The 13,735-nt window shown below is 33.5% G+C and overlaps 1 protein-coding gene across 1 annotated transcript in view; it reads left to right on the plus strand.

Moving 5' to 3' along the window:
* SLCO1B1 (solute carrier organic anion transporter family, member 1B1) overlaps positions 1-13,735 on the plus strand; it is a 116,265-nt gene that overhangs the window by 87,645 nt on the left and 14,885 nt on the right. Inside the window, exons 11-14 of the mRNA XM_011969465.1 lie at positions 1,602-1,767; positions 6,776-6,960; positions 9,170-9,268; positions 11,894-11,974. Of these exons, the coding sequence (XP_011824855.1) occupies positions 1,602-1,767; positions 6,776-6,960; positions 9,170-9,268; positions 11,894-11,974 (531 nt within the window). The remainder of the gene's footprint in view (positions 1-1,601; positions 1,768-6,775; positions 6,961-9,169; positions 9,269-11,893; positions 11,975-13,735) is intronic.

Raw genomic sequence — 13,735 nt, forward strand, 5'->3', positions numbered from 1 at the left:
TTATAATAATACTAAGAGATTATTTGCCTTTTTATTCTCATGCTCTCCTGGCAGTATAGTGATATTTTCTAATGCTCCAAGGTATGTTGTTAATTCATCAATCTAACTGCTAACAATGTATGTGGTTATGTACTTTTGTGTATTAAAATTTTCTTAGTATTACTTTCTAATATACATGTCAAGAGATCAACTTAATTTAACAAAATCCCTTTGGAACAGGCCCTCAATCTTTTATAAGAGTGTGAAGGACTTCTGAGAACCAATATTTTTTTCCAAAAAAAAAAACTCTGTGAAGTTGACATTATTATCTATGACTTACAAATGGCAAAACTGATTTTAGAAAGAAGTACCAGAACTAATATAAACACAGATGTGACTGATTGCAATATCTGGACTGGGTCATTGTCTTAGTCCATTTAGGCTGCAAAATTCCAGGTAGCTTATTAATACACAGAATTTTTCAAGATTCTAAAGGCTGGAACATGTAAAACCAAGGTGATGGCAGATCTGGTGTCTGGGGAGGGCCCATTTCTTAATTCATAGATGGTACCTTCTCATTGTGTCGAGGCATGGTGGATGGAATAGGCAAAGGGTCAGTAATTCCATTCATGAGTACTCATCCTCATGACCTTATCACTTGCTAGAGGCCTGACTTCATAAAGTCTTCATATACGAGATTAGTTTTCAATCTATGAATTTGGGGGTTGCAAACATTCTGACTACAGTAGTCGTAAACCATTCTGCTTAACCACTCCAAGTAGTATTTCCTGAAGCAGAATATGCTTTTTAATAAAATTATTGATAACGTAATTTCTGAAGTATAAATCTTAGTTTTTCTTTTAAATTATGTGCTCATTCAAAGATAACACATCAATCCTCAATTATTATCAAACATTTGAAAGAAAATTTTTTTAATGTTTAAGCAGAAATGAAATATACAAAAAATATATTTTATAATTTTAGCTATGGCATAATCATATTTTATAATTTATAACCATTTTATAAAGGAAATCAGTATAAAGTGTACTATAGTTTTATTATAAAAATATACCCAGTTTTTCTAGCCTTTTTCTATTATTCTTGATTTTTCATTTTGTAGAGGCTCTGCTTTAAGCATGTCTGATCTTTTTCTTACACATTACAATAGAGATTTTTAAATTCAACCTAGTTAAATAGCATTAAGACTCACAAGACTTTACAGTGAGCTGAGAGGAATGTCAGTCTAATGTCATCACCTTACTGAATAGAAACTCAGTCTCAGAAAAAAGACGTAACTTATCTAATGTGAAATTTCTTGATAGAATTATAACAACTTCTTGTCTAAGCCTTACTTAATATCTTTGGTTTATTTTTACATTTTGCTTTTTCTAAGTCACAAGTCATGTCTTAGCAAAGATGGAGAGCATAAAATAAATAAGCACTAAAACAAACTTTGCCATTTCACATCATCAAAGCAAATTTCTTCATATAAAGAAAAATTCTTTATCTTCTCTTTTTCTTTTCCCTCTTTCTCTGCTTCCACTTCTTCCTTCTCCTCCCCTTCTTTGTCTTTTTCTTCTCTCACTCTCTCTTTTTGATATATGTCTATCATGTATTTCCAGAAATAATCCAGTGACATCTCATAGAAATGTACCATTTTCTTATTGCAACTCAGACTGCAATTGTGATGAAAGTCAATGGGAACCAGTCTGTGGAAACAATGGAATAACTTACATCTCACCTTGTCTAGCGGGTTGCAAATCTTCAAGTGGCAATAAAAAGTCTATAGTGAGTATTAGTTTTTACTTTCCTCTCCTTATTCAAAAGCAAGGATCAGATTGAACAATTTTTTACCAAATCTTTCTGTAACTGTAAACTGTAAGGACGCCATTTAAAAGATAAAAGAGAAAGTTTCCAATATTATCTGTTATTGTGATGGGTGTGATGTTGTATAAACAAAGTTTTATATAAAAGTCTGTTTAGGGCAAAATCAGGTTTTTCTGTTACTTGAATTCTAATTGGAGATCACTCCACTTTTTTCCTTTGAGATTATAAGACTATGATCTTTTAGAATTTGAATACCTTTAGAATATCTAAAAAGCACCTAATTTGACTGAAGCCTATAATTTTCATTACTTTATCCCTCAGAATTCAGGAAAATGTCCTGAGTTAACCCATGGTTAGCACTTCCTATCTTGCTAAGACAAAAATCAATATGCAATGTTATATTCAGATTCTGATCTGTTTAGCTCTGGGATCACTACCCTTTTTAATTTCTAAGAAATTAATCAAGGCTTCATGCTCACTTAACTGCCCTATTCTTGATTTTCTATTTTGATTTTTCCAAAACTGGCACTTCTACCCAAGATAATGTAGTATCCTGCTCACCTATTGCCAATATATCCCACAGAAATGTCATTTCTTTCTTCTCACAAAACCTTTCTTTCCATGTGAACTATGGTTTTTCTCTAATCTCCTAGGTAGTTCCCTATCATCGGGAATGGGTTATGGTGTTTTCCACTCAACATCTCACAAAGTCATGTAATGTTTTCCTAGGAAATTTTACTATTACCAACATTAGTGAAACAGTCAGCTACAATTATTGCTCTCGGCCACATCCTTCTGTGTTTGATTTTTAAACATTCTCCATCTACTTTTGCCCACAGATCTATCAACTGTAATATGTAAGGGCATGTAGAACTTTAAAGAATAAAGCATCCTGGACTTTTTGAAAATATTTAAGTGCAACTTTAATAAACTTACACAAATATGGCCCAAAGACTCTACTTAAAACTCACATCTCAGTCATGGCAATAATGGTTCTGTTGTTCAGTTGTTTCCTTTTCCTTTGCTATTTATTTTTACTTTGCTATTTTTTTAAAAATAATTCAACTCTTGTTCTAGGTAAAGGGGGTCCAAATGAAGATGTATTACATGGGTATCTTGTGATAAGCTGAGGTTTAGGGTACAATCGTTCCCATCCCCCAGGTAGGGGGCATAATACCCAATAAGTAGTTTTTTAGTACTTGCTCCTCTTTTTCTCTGTCCAGTCTAGTGGTCTGTAATATGTACTTTTCCTGTCTTTATATTCGTGCGTACCCAGTGATTAACTTCCACTTATAAGTGAGAATATGTGGCATCTGGTTTTCTGTTCCTATGTCAATTCACTTAAGTTAATGACCTCCAGCTGCATCCAGGCTGCTGCAAGGGACATTATTTCATTCGTTTTTGTGGCCATGTAGTATTCTATTGTCTGTATGTACCACACTGCTTTATTCAATTCACTGTTGATGGGCACCCAGGTTGAGACCATGTCTTTGCTATTGTAAATAATGCTGTGATGATCATATAAGTATATAAGTAGATGTGTTTTTGGTAGAAGAATTTATTTTCCTTTGGGTGTATACCCAGTAGTGGGATTGCTGAGTTGAATGGTAGTTCTGTTTAAGTTCTTTGAGAACTCTCAAAACTACTTTACACAGTGACTGAACTAATTTACATTCCTACCAACATAGGATAAGCGTTCTCTTTTTTTCTGCAGCCTTGCCAGAATATTTTTTTAACGTTTTAATAACAGCCATTCTGACTGGTGTGAGATGGTATCTCCTTGGGATTTTGATTTGCATTTTTCTGATGATTAGTGATGTTAAACAGTTTCATGTGTTTGTTAGCTGCTTGTGTGTCTTCCTTTGAGAAGTGTCTGTTCATGTCCTTTGTCTACTTTTTAATTTTTTATTGTTTTTTGCTTGTTGAATTGTTCAAGTTTCTTATAGATTCTGGATATTAGTCCTGTGTTAGATGCATGATTTGCAAAGGTTTTCTCCTGTTCCATAGGTTGTCTGTTCACTCTGTTGATTATTTCTTTTGTTGTGCAGAAGCTCATTAGTTTAATTATATCCCACTTATCAATTTTGTGTGTGTTGCAATTGCTTTTGAGAACTTAGTCACAAATGTTTTGCAAGGCCGATATCCAGAATATTTTCTAGGTTTTCTTCAATGGCTTTCATAGTTTTAAGTTTTACATTTTAGTTTGTAGTACATCTTGAGTAAATTTTTTTTTATGAAAAGAAGGGGTCCAGTTTCGTTTTTCTGCATACAGTTAGCCAGTTATTCCAGCACCATTTAATGAATAATGAGTACTTTCCCCATTGCATTTTTTTTTTTTTTTTTTTTTTTTTTTTTTTGCTAACTTCATTGAAGATCAGGTGTGCGACAGGTTTTAGGTTCTGCAACTTTGTTTCTGGGTTCTCTATTCTGTTCCTTTAGTCTATGTGCCTGTTTTTTGACCAGTACTATGCTTTTGGTTACTATGGCCTTTTAGTATAGTTTGATATCAGGTAATGGAATGACTCTCACTTTGTTCCTTATGCTTAGAATTGCTTTGACTACTCAGTCTCTTTTTTCGTATTGAATTTTACAATAGTTTTATTCTCATTCAATGAAAAATGAATTAGAATGAAAAACGATGCTGGTTGTTTGATAAGAATACCATTGAACCTGTGGATTGCTTTGGGCAGCATAGACAGTTTAGTGGTAATTTTTCTACCAATCCATGAGAATAGAGTATTTTTCCACTTGTTGGTGTCGCCTATAATTTCTTTCATTGGGGTTTGTATTTATCCTAGTAGAGATCTTTCACTTCCTTGGTTTAAATGTATTCCTAGGTATTTAATTTATTGTGGTTATTCTAAATGGAATTGCATTCTTGATTTGGGTATCAGTTTAACTGTTATTGGTGTATAGAAATGCTACTAAGTTTTGTCCATTGTTTTTGTATTCTGAAACTTTGTTAAACTATGTTATCAGTTCTAGGAGACTTTTGGCAGAGTCTTTAAGGTTTTTGAGATATAGAATCATATCACAGTGCAGAGAGATAATATGAGTTCATTTCCTATTTTTCATGCTTTACTTCTCTCTCTTTCCTGATTGATCTGTCTAGGATTTCCAGTACTATGTTGAATAAGAGTGGTGAGAATGGGCATTCATGCTTTGTTCCTGTTCTTAAGAAGAATGCTTCCAGCTTTTGCCCATTTTATATGATGTTGGCTGTGGTTTTATCATAATGGCTCTTATTATTTTGAGCTATGCTCCTTCAATGCCCAGTCTGTTAAATAACTTTATCATAAAGGGATGGTGGATTTTACTGAAAGCTCTTTCTACATTTGTTGAAATGCTCATATACTGTTTATTCTAAATTCAATGTATGTAGTGAATCATTTATTGATTTGTGTATGCTTACATCTCAAAAATAAAACCTACTTGGTCATGATGAATTAACTTTTTGATGTGCTGCTGGATTCAGTTTGCTAGTGTTTTGTTGAGGAATTTTGCATCTATGTTCAGCAGGGATATTGGCCTGTTGGTTTATTATTGTTGTTGTGTCTTGCTAGATTTTGGTACCAGGATGATTCTGGCTTCAAAAAAATGAGTTAAGAAAGAATCGTTCTTCCTCAATTTTTCAGAATAATTTCAGTGCAGTGGGTACTCGCTCTTTTTTGTATTTCCAGTAGAATTTGGCTATGAACGCATTTGGTCCAGGGCTTTTATTGATAGGCAGGTTTTTTCAGTACTGATTCAAATTTGAACCTCCATATTGGTGTTCAGGGTTTCAATTACTTCTTCATTCAGTCTTGGATGGTTGTGTGTTTCCAGGAGAATAAGAATGACCCAATTAATACATGGTCCCTCTTTGCACACTAGTGAAGGCCTGAAAGTGATGTAATATTAGAACCCTGAAAAGAACTCTGTCTACCACAAGACATAATCTACATTATACTGGCAATGACTATGCCATTTGGGGGCTACTGCAAAGTTTTTATTATTTATTTTTTTTTTTTTACTAAATCCTAGATAATGAACCATCACATCTTAAAACAGTGTTCTTTGTACCAAAGCTTAGTTTTATTGACCACTACACTTGTTCCATAAAAAATTCTTCTATATTATTCCTAGTGAAAAAAAATAGTAAGAACTGTAAGTTTGGCAGAACTGTACTTGTATAGATTTAAATTCTTCTACAATTCTTCCTTCAATAATTGGTCTTTAGTATTAATAGATTCAAGGTGAGCTTCCCTTGAACTTTTGCCTAGATTTAGAACAGAATTTATTAAAGCCACCTATCTACATAAACTGTCCAACTGATTAAAAATCTGAAATCACTTGTTTCTACATTTTCCACTTCTGTGCTCTAAACACTAGTGGGGCATTCTGTTGTGTTTAATGTCTCTGGTAATAATATCATCTGTCATTATGTCCTTGGATTTTGTATATGCCTGCTAAATTAAAATTTTAGCATCTCTACCTGCCTCTATTTTTCCTGAACTCAGTGCCATTTTCATGGGTGACTCCAGTTAAATTTTGATTCCCCCCAAACTGCTATATTATCTGAATTCTTTGGATAATTCCTTTTCAGGGCATGTCTCTGAAACTAAGAAATTGTCCAAAAGACCATCTCTGTTCTGCAGAGAGTAAAATGGAATGGAAAACAATTATTAAAGAGAATCTACAGAGATAAGAAAATTATATACAGAGTTCTAAACACTAACTTCCTTGTTTCTTAATTTTAAAATTAAGAATGAACTAAATGTCAATCATGAATTACATTTTCTTATATAGAAAGAAATCCAAAAAACTATTTTACATTTTATCTGTTAAGCAACTGTATTTTTAGAATCTTTGTAAACTGTAAATATATTAGTTTGAACAAGTGAGACTTCACTGGATATAATGCAATGTATTTGCAGCACTGTTGTGTCTTCCAGGTTTCTTATGTCATATTTTATACACAACATTTCAGGTGTTTCATAACTGTAGTTGTTTGGAAGTAACTGGTCTCCAGAACAGAAATTACTCAGCCCATTTGGGTGAATGCCCAAGAAGTGATGCTTGTATAACGAAATTTTACTTTTTTGTTGCAATACAAGTCTTGAATTTATTTTTCTCTGCACTTGGAGGCACCTCATATTTCATGCTGATGGTTAAGTAAGTATGACTTTTAGAAATATTTTCATATGCATGAGACTATAAACACACCTAATGACCTAAAGATATGCATATTTTTACATAATATACTGGGATTCAAATTCATATTTTGTCAAATTTTAATTTTCTGAGAATTCATTTTATTAAAATTACTATGAACTCTCAAGGCCATAATTAATAATTTTGCCTCTAATTTTTCCATTAAAAGTCCAGATTCCATACTTTCTTCTCTTACTAAGAAGCTGATGACATAGACCGGCAATTGCCTCAGTTGTAAAAGGATCTCCCTAGGATTCTAAAAGAACCTTTTGAATTTTGAGTTGACTTGCATCCTAATGGGTCTGTCAGGGTAAATCTATTGATTTCACTAAAATAAAGCATTTGAAAACTAGATAGAAAATATGCTCCATTTGATAATAACATTCCAAAGTTTTTAATCCATGCACATCATGACTTTTATAATATCCTTGTAGAAAAATAAGAAAATCCACAGAAGCATTCATTCCTTTCTTGGCTCATTAGAAAAGATACAATGCTTGATGAATATTACATGGTAAATGAAACCAATAAGATACTTGTTGTCGTACAACTTTCAAAATTACAGGAAAGACTGGTGTGAGATAAATAATCTTAAAATCAAAACATATTTATAAATTGTTCTGAGTGCTCATCAGGAAAAAGATTTCCCTAAAAAGAAAGATTCAAAAGGGAAAGTTAATTTAGGATTGGGTGGGGGGCAGCTGTGAAGAAGAGGAATCAGAGTACATCTCAAAATAAGTAACATTTATTCTAAAGGTCTAAAGAAAAAGCTAAATCAAAGGGTTTCCGGGAGAAGGTCTGGGTGCTGACGCCTTAACACAGGAAAGAGCTGATGTGTTTGAGAAATGAAAAGAAGCTGGCAGATTGAAACATACTGAATGAGAGGTTGTGACACATGATAAGATTGGAGAGTTAGGCAGGGTACAGGTTAATGCATGTCCTACTGGCCAACTTGATTCAATCACCTAAAACTGATAAAACATGTAAATAATTGGTCTTAGATCTTAAAAATATATGTGTGTAAGTATAGTGACCTGGGTTAACATTCAACTGTACTTTTAAAACCTACACAGTTGATCACAAGTTCACTGTCAGCAAACAGCATGACATAGTAGAGATGAAAAAAGCAAAAGCATTTTAACATTTGTTAACATTAATATCAACTTGTAATTTGAATTTACAGTTGTTTAATTTTGACTGTGACTGCAAATCTTATCAAATTATTTATACTAAATATTCCACAGATATAGCTCCATCTCAATATAAAATGTTGTCTACTCAAAAGAAGTCTTTCATATTTGCCAAATTAAACTCATTAACATACTAAAAATACCTTAAAATTCAACAATAGTTTGCATATCAACAGGTTTTAGCTTTTTATTTTAAACTCATGAGTTTTAAAAAACAGTGTTCCATCATTGATGATAACAATATCATATCTATTTCAGAAACTGATTAAATCAGCATTACAACTTGTCAAAAATATTTAACTCTCGCTAGCCTTTGATTTTATTGAAAGAAGCATTTTGTGAATATGACTACAGAACAAAAATATAAATTTCAGTTTGTTAATAATTTTCTAATGGTTAGACTGTGAAGCTATTTTTTAAACTTGATTAAGTGGGCAGAAGGACATCCATTTATTCAATATGTATTCATTTTGTGTGTCAGGCAGAGTTGTATGCACAGAGGATGCAACTGTGAACGAAAGTGATAGAATTTTATTAGTTTTTAGTGTGGGTGGGGAATGAAGGAATGAATGTATGTAGCAGAAAAAACAATAAGCAAATAAGTGAGTAAATATACAGAGTAAGTGTGAAGCACTAGAAAGATAAATAAATCGGAATTAAGAAAATAGAAAAAAATGAGAAAATAGGTAAGAGATACTAGTTCAGATATTATGCGTTGAAAGTCCTTTGAGTGACCTGAATGAAGAGATAGAAAAGCCATCTTGAAATCATGATGCATTGAATAAATAAGGTAATAATTGTTATTATTGCTGAAGTGTTTGCCTTTTAAAACAATTGAAATATAACTTTATACAATGGGGCCATTCAACTGAGAACTTAATTCTATCATGAAGAAAAACAACACAGGAGAAGGCTTTAATGTTGTTTCATTTTGATATTTTAATGATATTTAATGTTTCTTTGCCTTTATCTTGTTTCAGAATTGTTCAACCTGAATTGAAATCACTTGCACTGGGTTTCCACTCAATGGTTATACGAGCACTAGGTATGATGAAAAATGTATATATATACACACACACATATATTAAATTTAAGTTATAAATATAAATGTCAAGGCTTGAAGACTGAATGTAATGAATCTTTAATTGTGATAGTAAATAAAATTAGTATCGTTTCTATTTTGTGATAAATAAAAACAATAAGAGATAGAGTAAAATTGAGTGACCTAAAAGAGAATTTGATTGTTAATTATACGTAAAGTTAATCTGTTAAGACTAAGGAATTATTGTATTTATATTACACTCTTTCAAACACAAAGGTAGATGGTCCTCCAAATTTTTCTTTTTTTAGAAAAATAAGAATATTTCCTCCCAGTAGGCAGAGTGAAGGGCCTAACTTCTAAACTGAGGCATGATTTAGGCAAGGCCTAAAGCTAGCTTGGGAAGCATGGGAATCTGGCCAGGCTATGGCCAAATTACAATGAAGAAATTGTCTAAGAAGCGTATTTGATGATAAAGTCACAAATCCTCCAAGTTAAAAAGAAGAAATATACAGGAAATAAAACAGAGGAGATGAGATGCTATAGTATTCCATTGGTTTTCTTCCCACCATTCCCTTTCGTGTGTCTCTAATCTCCCAGACTCTGTACATCCTGGCAGTTTTCTACCTTCAGATTCAATGGGGATGCCTCACTGCTAGAACATGGGTGACAAAAGCTTAAAGTAACACCTGGGTTGTTAGTACTCCTTCTGATATGTAGAAATGAGACGAAGAGAATGCAGTAAAAATTTTTTTTAGCAATAGAAAATAGGAAAAAAAATGAGTTTCACCATACTAATTCTGGGTATCCTATTTCGATGTATCCAATCTGTGGCACGATGGAACCTAATGCACCAATGGAAAAAATACGCATTTAGTACAAAAATTCCACTTCACAAACAATTGTCTTGAATGCAATAAACGTGTAAATTGTGGAAGGTCTATATAGTGAAAAAGTCATTTAGAAAATAGGTTATGAGGCCGGGTGCGGTGACTCAAGCCTGTAATCCCAGCACTTTGGGAGGCCGAGACGGGCGGATCACGAGGTCAGGAGATCGAGACCATCCTGACAAACATGGTGAAACCCCGTCTCTATTAAATACAAAAAAACTAGCCGGGCGAGGTGGCGGGCGCCTGTAGTCCCAGCTACTTGGGAGGCTGAGGCAGGAGAATGGCGTAAATCCAGGAGGCGGAGCTTGCAGTGAGCTGAGATCCGGCCACTGCACTCCAGCCTGGGCGACAGAAAAAAAAAAAAAAAAAAAAAAAAATAGGTTATGAGTTTTAAAATTGTAGTGATTAGGACCAAATTTGTTACTTGAAACAATCCATTACATTTGTTCAAATCAGTGGCATTATGTGGGGAAAATAAATTGTTAGCATATATTTTTCATTTTTCAAAGAGTGGCTGTGATTTTTGAAACCTGAAAATTTCTCATCCATTTCCTCAGTACCAGATTTTTTCAGATACATTAGCCTCAGTCCCTTGTCATTTTAAGATTTCTCACTCTCAAAAAATTAAGACTGATGAAAACTAAATGGAATAAGTAAAATTGTGATACATCAATCACTGTCATTTTTTCCATGACAAAATAAACTCTGAAAATTATTCACCACAATACAAAAAAAGAACAAAGTAAAGTTATGAATACTTCAGTTGCACCGTCTGAAGGATAGTTCTCTACTGGCATGTCCCTAAAATTCTTTATCAAATTACCTTTGCCTAGAACCAGGAGTCAATCTCAGAGTTCATTAAAACAGCAGTGGAAGCAGATGGACACTTATTATATAAACAGTTTATTATATAAACAGCATATCTGTCCGTGCATTCTGCAAAATCATGAGCTCCAAATAAAAATTAACCAAAAAAAAAGACCACTGAAAATTTATGCATCATTGTGATCAGAACACTAACACAAACAAAATTTAGTACCACAATCCCCTAACTTAGCCTAAGCTGCTTCAGGAGGTATTTACAAATGCACAAAATCAATTAGTAGAAAATCACTGGACTATGACCTCTAATGACATCAATAAGTGGGAATTAGACATCTGAGCCCAGAAGAAAAGTAGAGCCTGCCCAAAGCTAAGCACTCCCTGAAGCTCAGCCTATACTTATCTGGGGAGGGGGTTCTGATGAAGCACTCACTTTTAAATTCTCTTAAAATAGTGTTAAAAAAAAAAAAAAAAAAGTCTGCCTTTACAGCAGTTGAGCCAAGATCTTTTTCCTTTCCCCATAAAATTGTAATTCTACTCCATTTCAGGTTTCTTTGCCTAAGAAAAGTCCCGTATTAACCAACATAACTTCCCAGTTTTACTAACAACATTCTCCTTTTTACCATTCAGGCTTAAGTTAATTGCTACCATAAGAACAGAGTGTACAGGCATGTATGTAGGGAGGGTACAAGTGGGTAGAAGGCATCAATGACATTACTACATGATTCGGGTCTTTGAGATTTCAAATAACCTTTATTATTGGGTAGATGCAGAACAGAATAATAAATAAATCCTCCAAATTTTTAAACGTTTATTTAATCAAAATGTATCAATGTGGAATATCATACAGTTACATTTAAAATATGTTCCCTGGACTGACATCTTCTCTTCTCCTATTACAGGAGGAAGGGTAAGCGCTGTCTCTTATACACATCTAGATGTGTATAAGAGACAGATACAACATGTATGAAGTGGTCCACCAACAACTGTGGCACACGTGGGTCATGTAGGATATATAATTCCACATTATTTTCGTAAGTTGTCATAAATATATTTCATTAATTTCTCTTTGACTATATTAATTCCTAAAGAATATTATTTTCATTATATAATAATATTAATAATGATAGCCACCATTTAATGAAAACTTACTTTGCAGGCACTATGGTATCAAGCAATCTGGTATCTCATTTTAGTACTCATAGAAACTATAGGACATGGATATTTTCTTCTATTCTATTATATGTGAAGAAACTATGATTCAAGGATAATAACCAACTTGTCAAAAATTAGAGATAATAGAAAATGACTAGGATTCGTATGTGAATGTTTTTTGTTTCCAAAACTCTCTTCATGTTAGTATATATAAGGATAAATATGCACATGTAAATATATATATGTGTGTGTGTGTGTGTGCATGTGTGTTTGTGTGTATTCAATTGCCTCTGACTTCTCTAGAAAGACACAGAATGACTAGCTTGGGCTCTGGACATATGTCAATTAAGAAATAAAGGAAAATATGTTTCTATATTACTCTATTCACAGGGAGAGATATTCCATAAGTGACACGAAGATAACTGCATGGGCATCTGGAAAAACAAAACGCTACAATTATACTTTACGTCTTTAAAAAAACTAATTTCAAATTCATATATTGACAAATTATACACTTTGAAATGTGAAACTATATGTATTAAAACTCATAGTATAATTTCTTTCAATTATCTATGAAGCAGAAACTAAGTATGACCCAAATGCCCAGAACTACAATAGAAAAAAAAGACAAAATATTTATAAGATCTGCATCATTAAACTTTTAAAAGCAAATTTCAAAGTGAAAATATAAATTAGGAGAATAATTTGCAACTTGTGACACAGACACAGGCAAATATCCTAACTACATAAGGAACTCTTAAAAATCAGCAAAAACAGCATCCAATGCTGGCAAAGATGCAAAACAACAAGAATTTCCTTTCATTTTTCTTTCATTGCTGGTGAAAATGTAAAAAATAATAGAGCCATGGTAGAAGACAGTCTGGAATTTCTTACAAAGGAAAACATGGGCTTATGATATGGTTAAGTAATCATGCACCTAAGTATTTACCTAAGTTAGATGAAAGCATGTCCCCACAAAAACCTGCACTTGAATATGAAAAAATGGAAGCCAACAAGATGTCTTTCAATAGGTGAATGGAGAGCCAAACTGGGGTACATTCACACAATAGAAAATTATTCAACAATAAAAAGAAGTGACCTGTCAACCTACAAAAAGACGAGAAAGAAACTAAAGGCGTGTAGCTAAGTGAAAGAAGGCAGTCTAAAGAAGTTTCTGGGCCTGGTGTGGTGGCCCACGCCTGTAATCCAGGCACTTTGGGAGGCCGAGGTGGGAGGATCCATGAGGCCAGGATTTCAAGACCAGCCTGTACAACATGGCAAAACGCTGTCTCCACTAAAAATACAAAAATTAGCCAGGCACGGTGGTGCATATCTGTAATTTCAACTACTTGGGAGGCTAAAGCACAAGAATCCCTTGAACCCAGGGGGCAGAGGTTGCAGTACGCCAAGATCATGCCACTCCTCTCCAGCCTGGCTGACAGAGCGAGACTCTGTCTCAAAAAAAAGAAAAGAAAAATTAACAAAAATTAAAGAAGCTTCTAACTATATGACCTTTTGTAAAAGGCCAAACTGTGAAGACAACGAAAGATCAGTGGTTGCTTGGAGCTCAGTGGGGAGAAGACAGGGATGAGTAGGTGGAGGACAGGGCATTTTAAGGGTGGTGAAATGATTTTATATGA

The sequence above is a fragment of the Mandrillus leucophaeus genome, unplaced genomic scaffold, assembly GCF_000951045.1.
Source record: "Mandrillus leucophaeus isolate KB7577 unplaced genomic scaffold, Mleu.le_1.0 Scaffold892, whole genome shotgun sequence".
Taxonomy (NCBI): Eukaryota; Metazoa; Chordata; class Mammalia; order Primates; family Cercopithecidae; genus Mandrillus; species Mandrillus leucophaeus.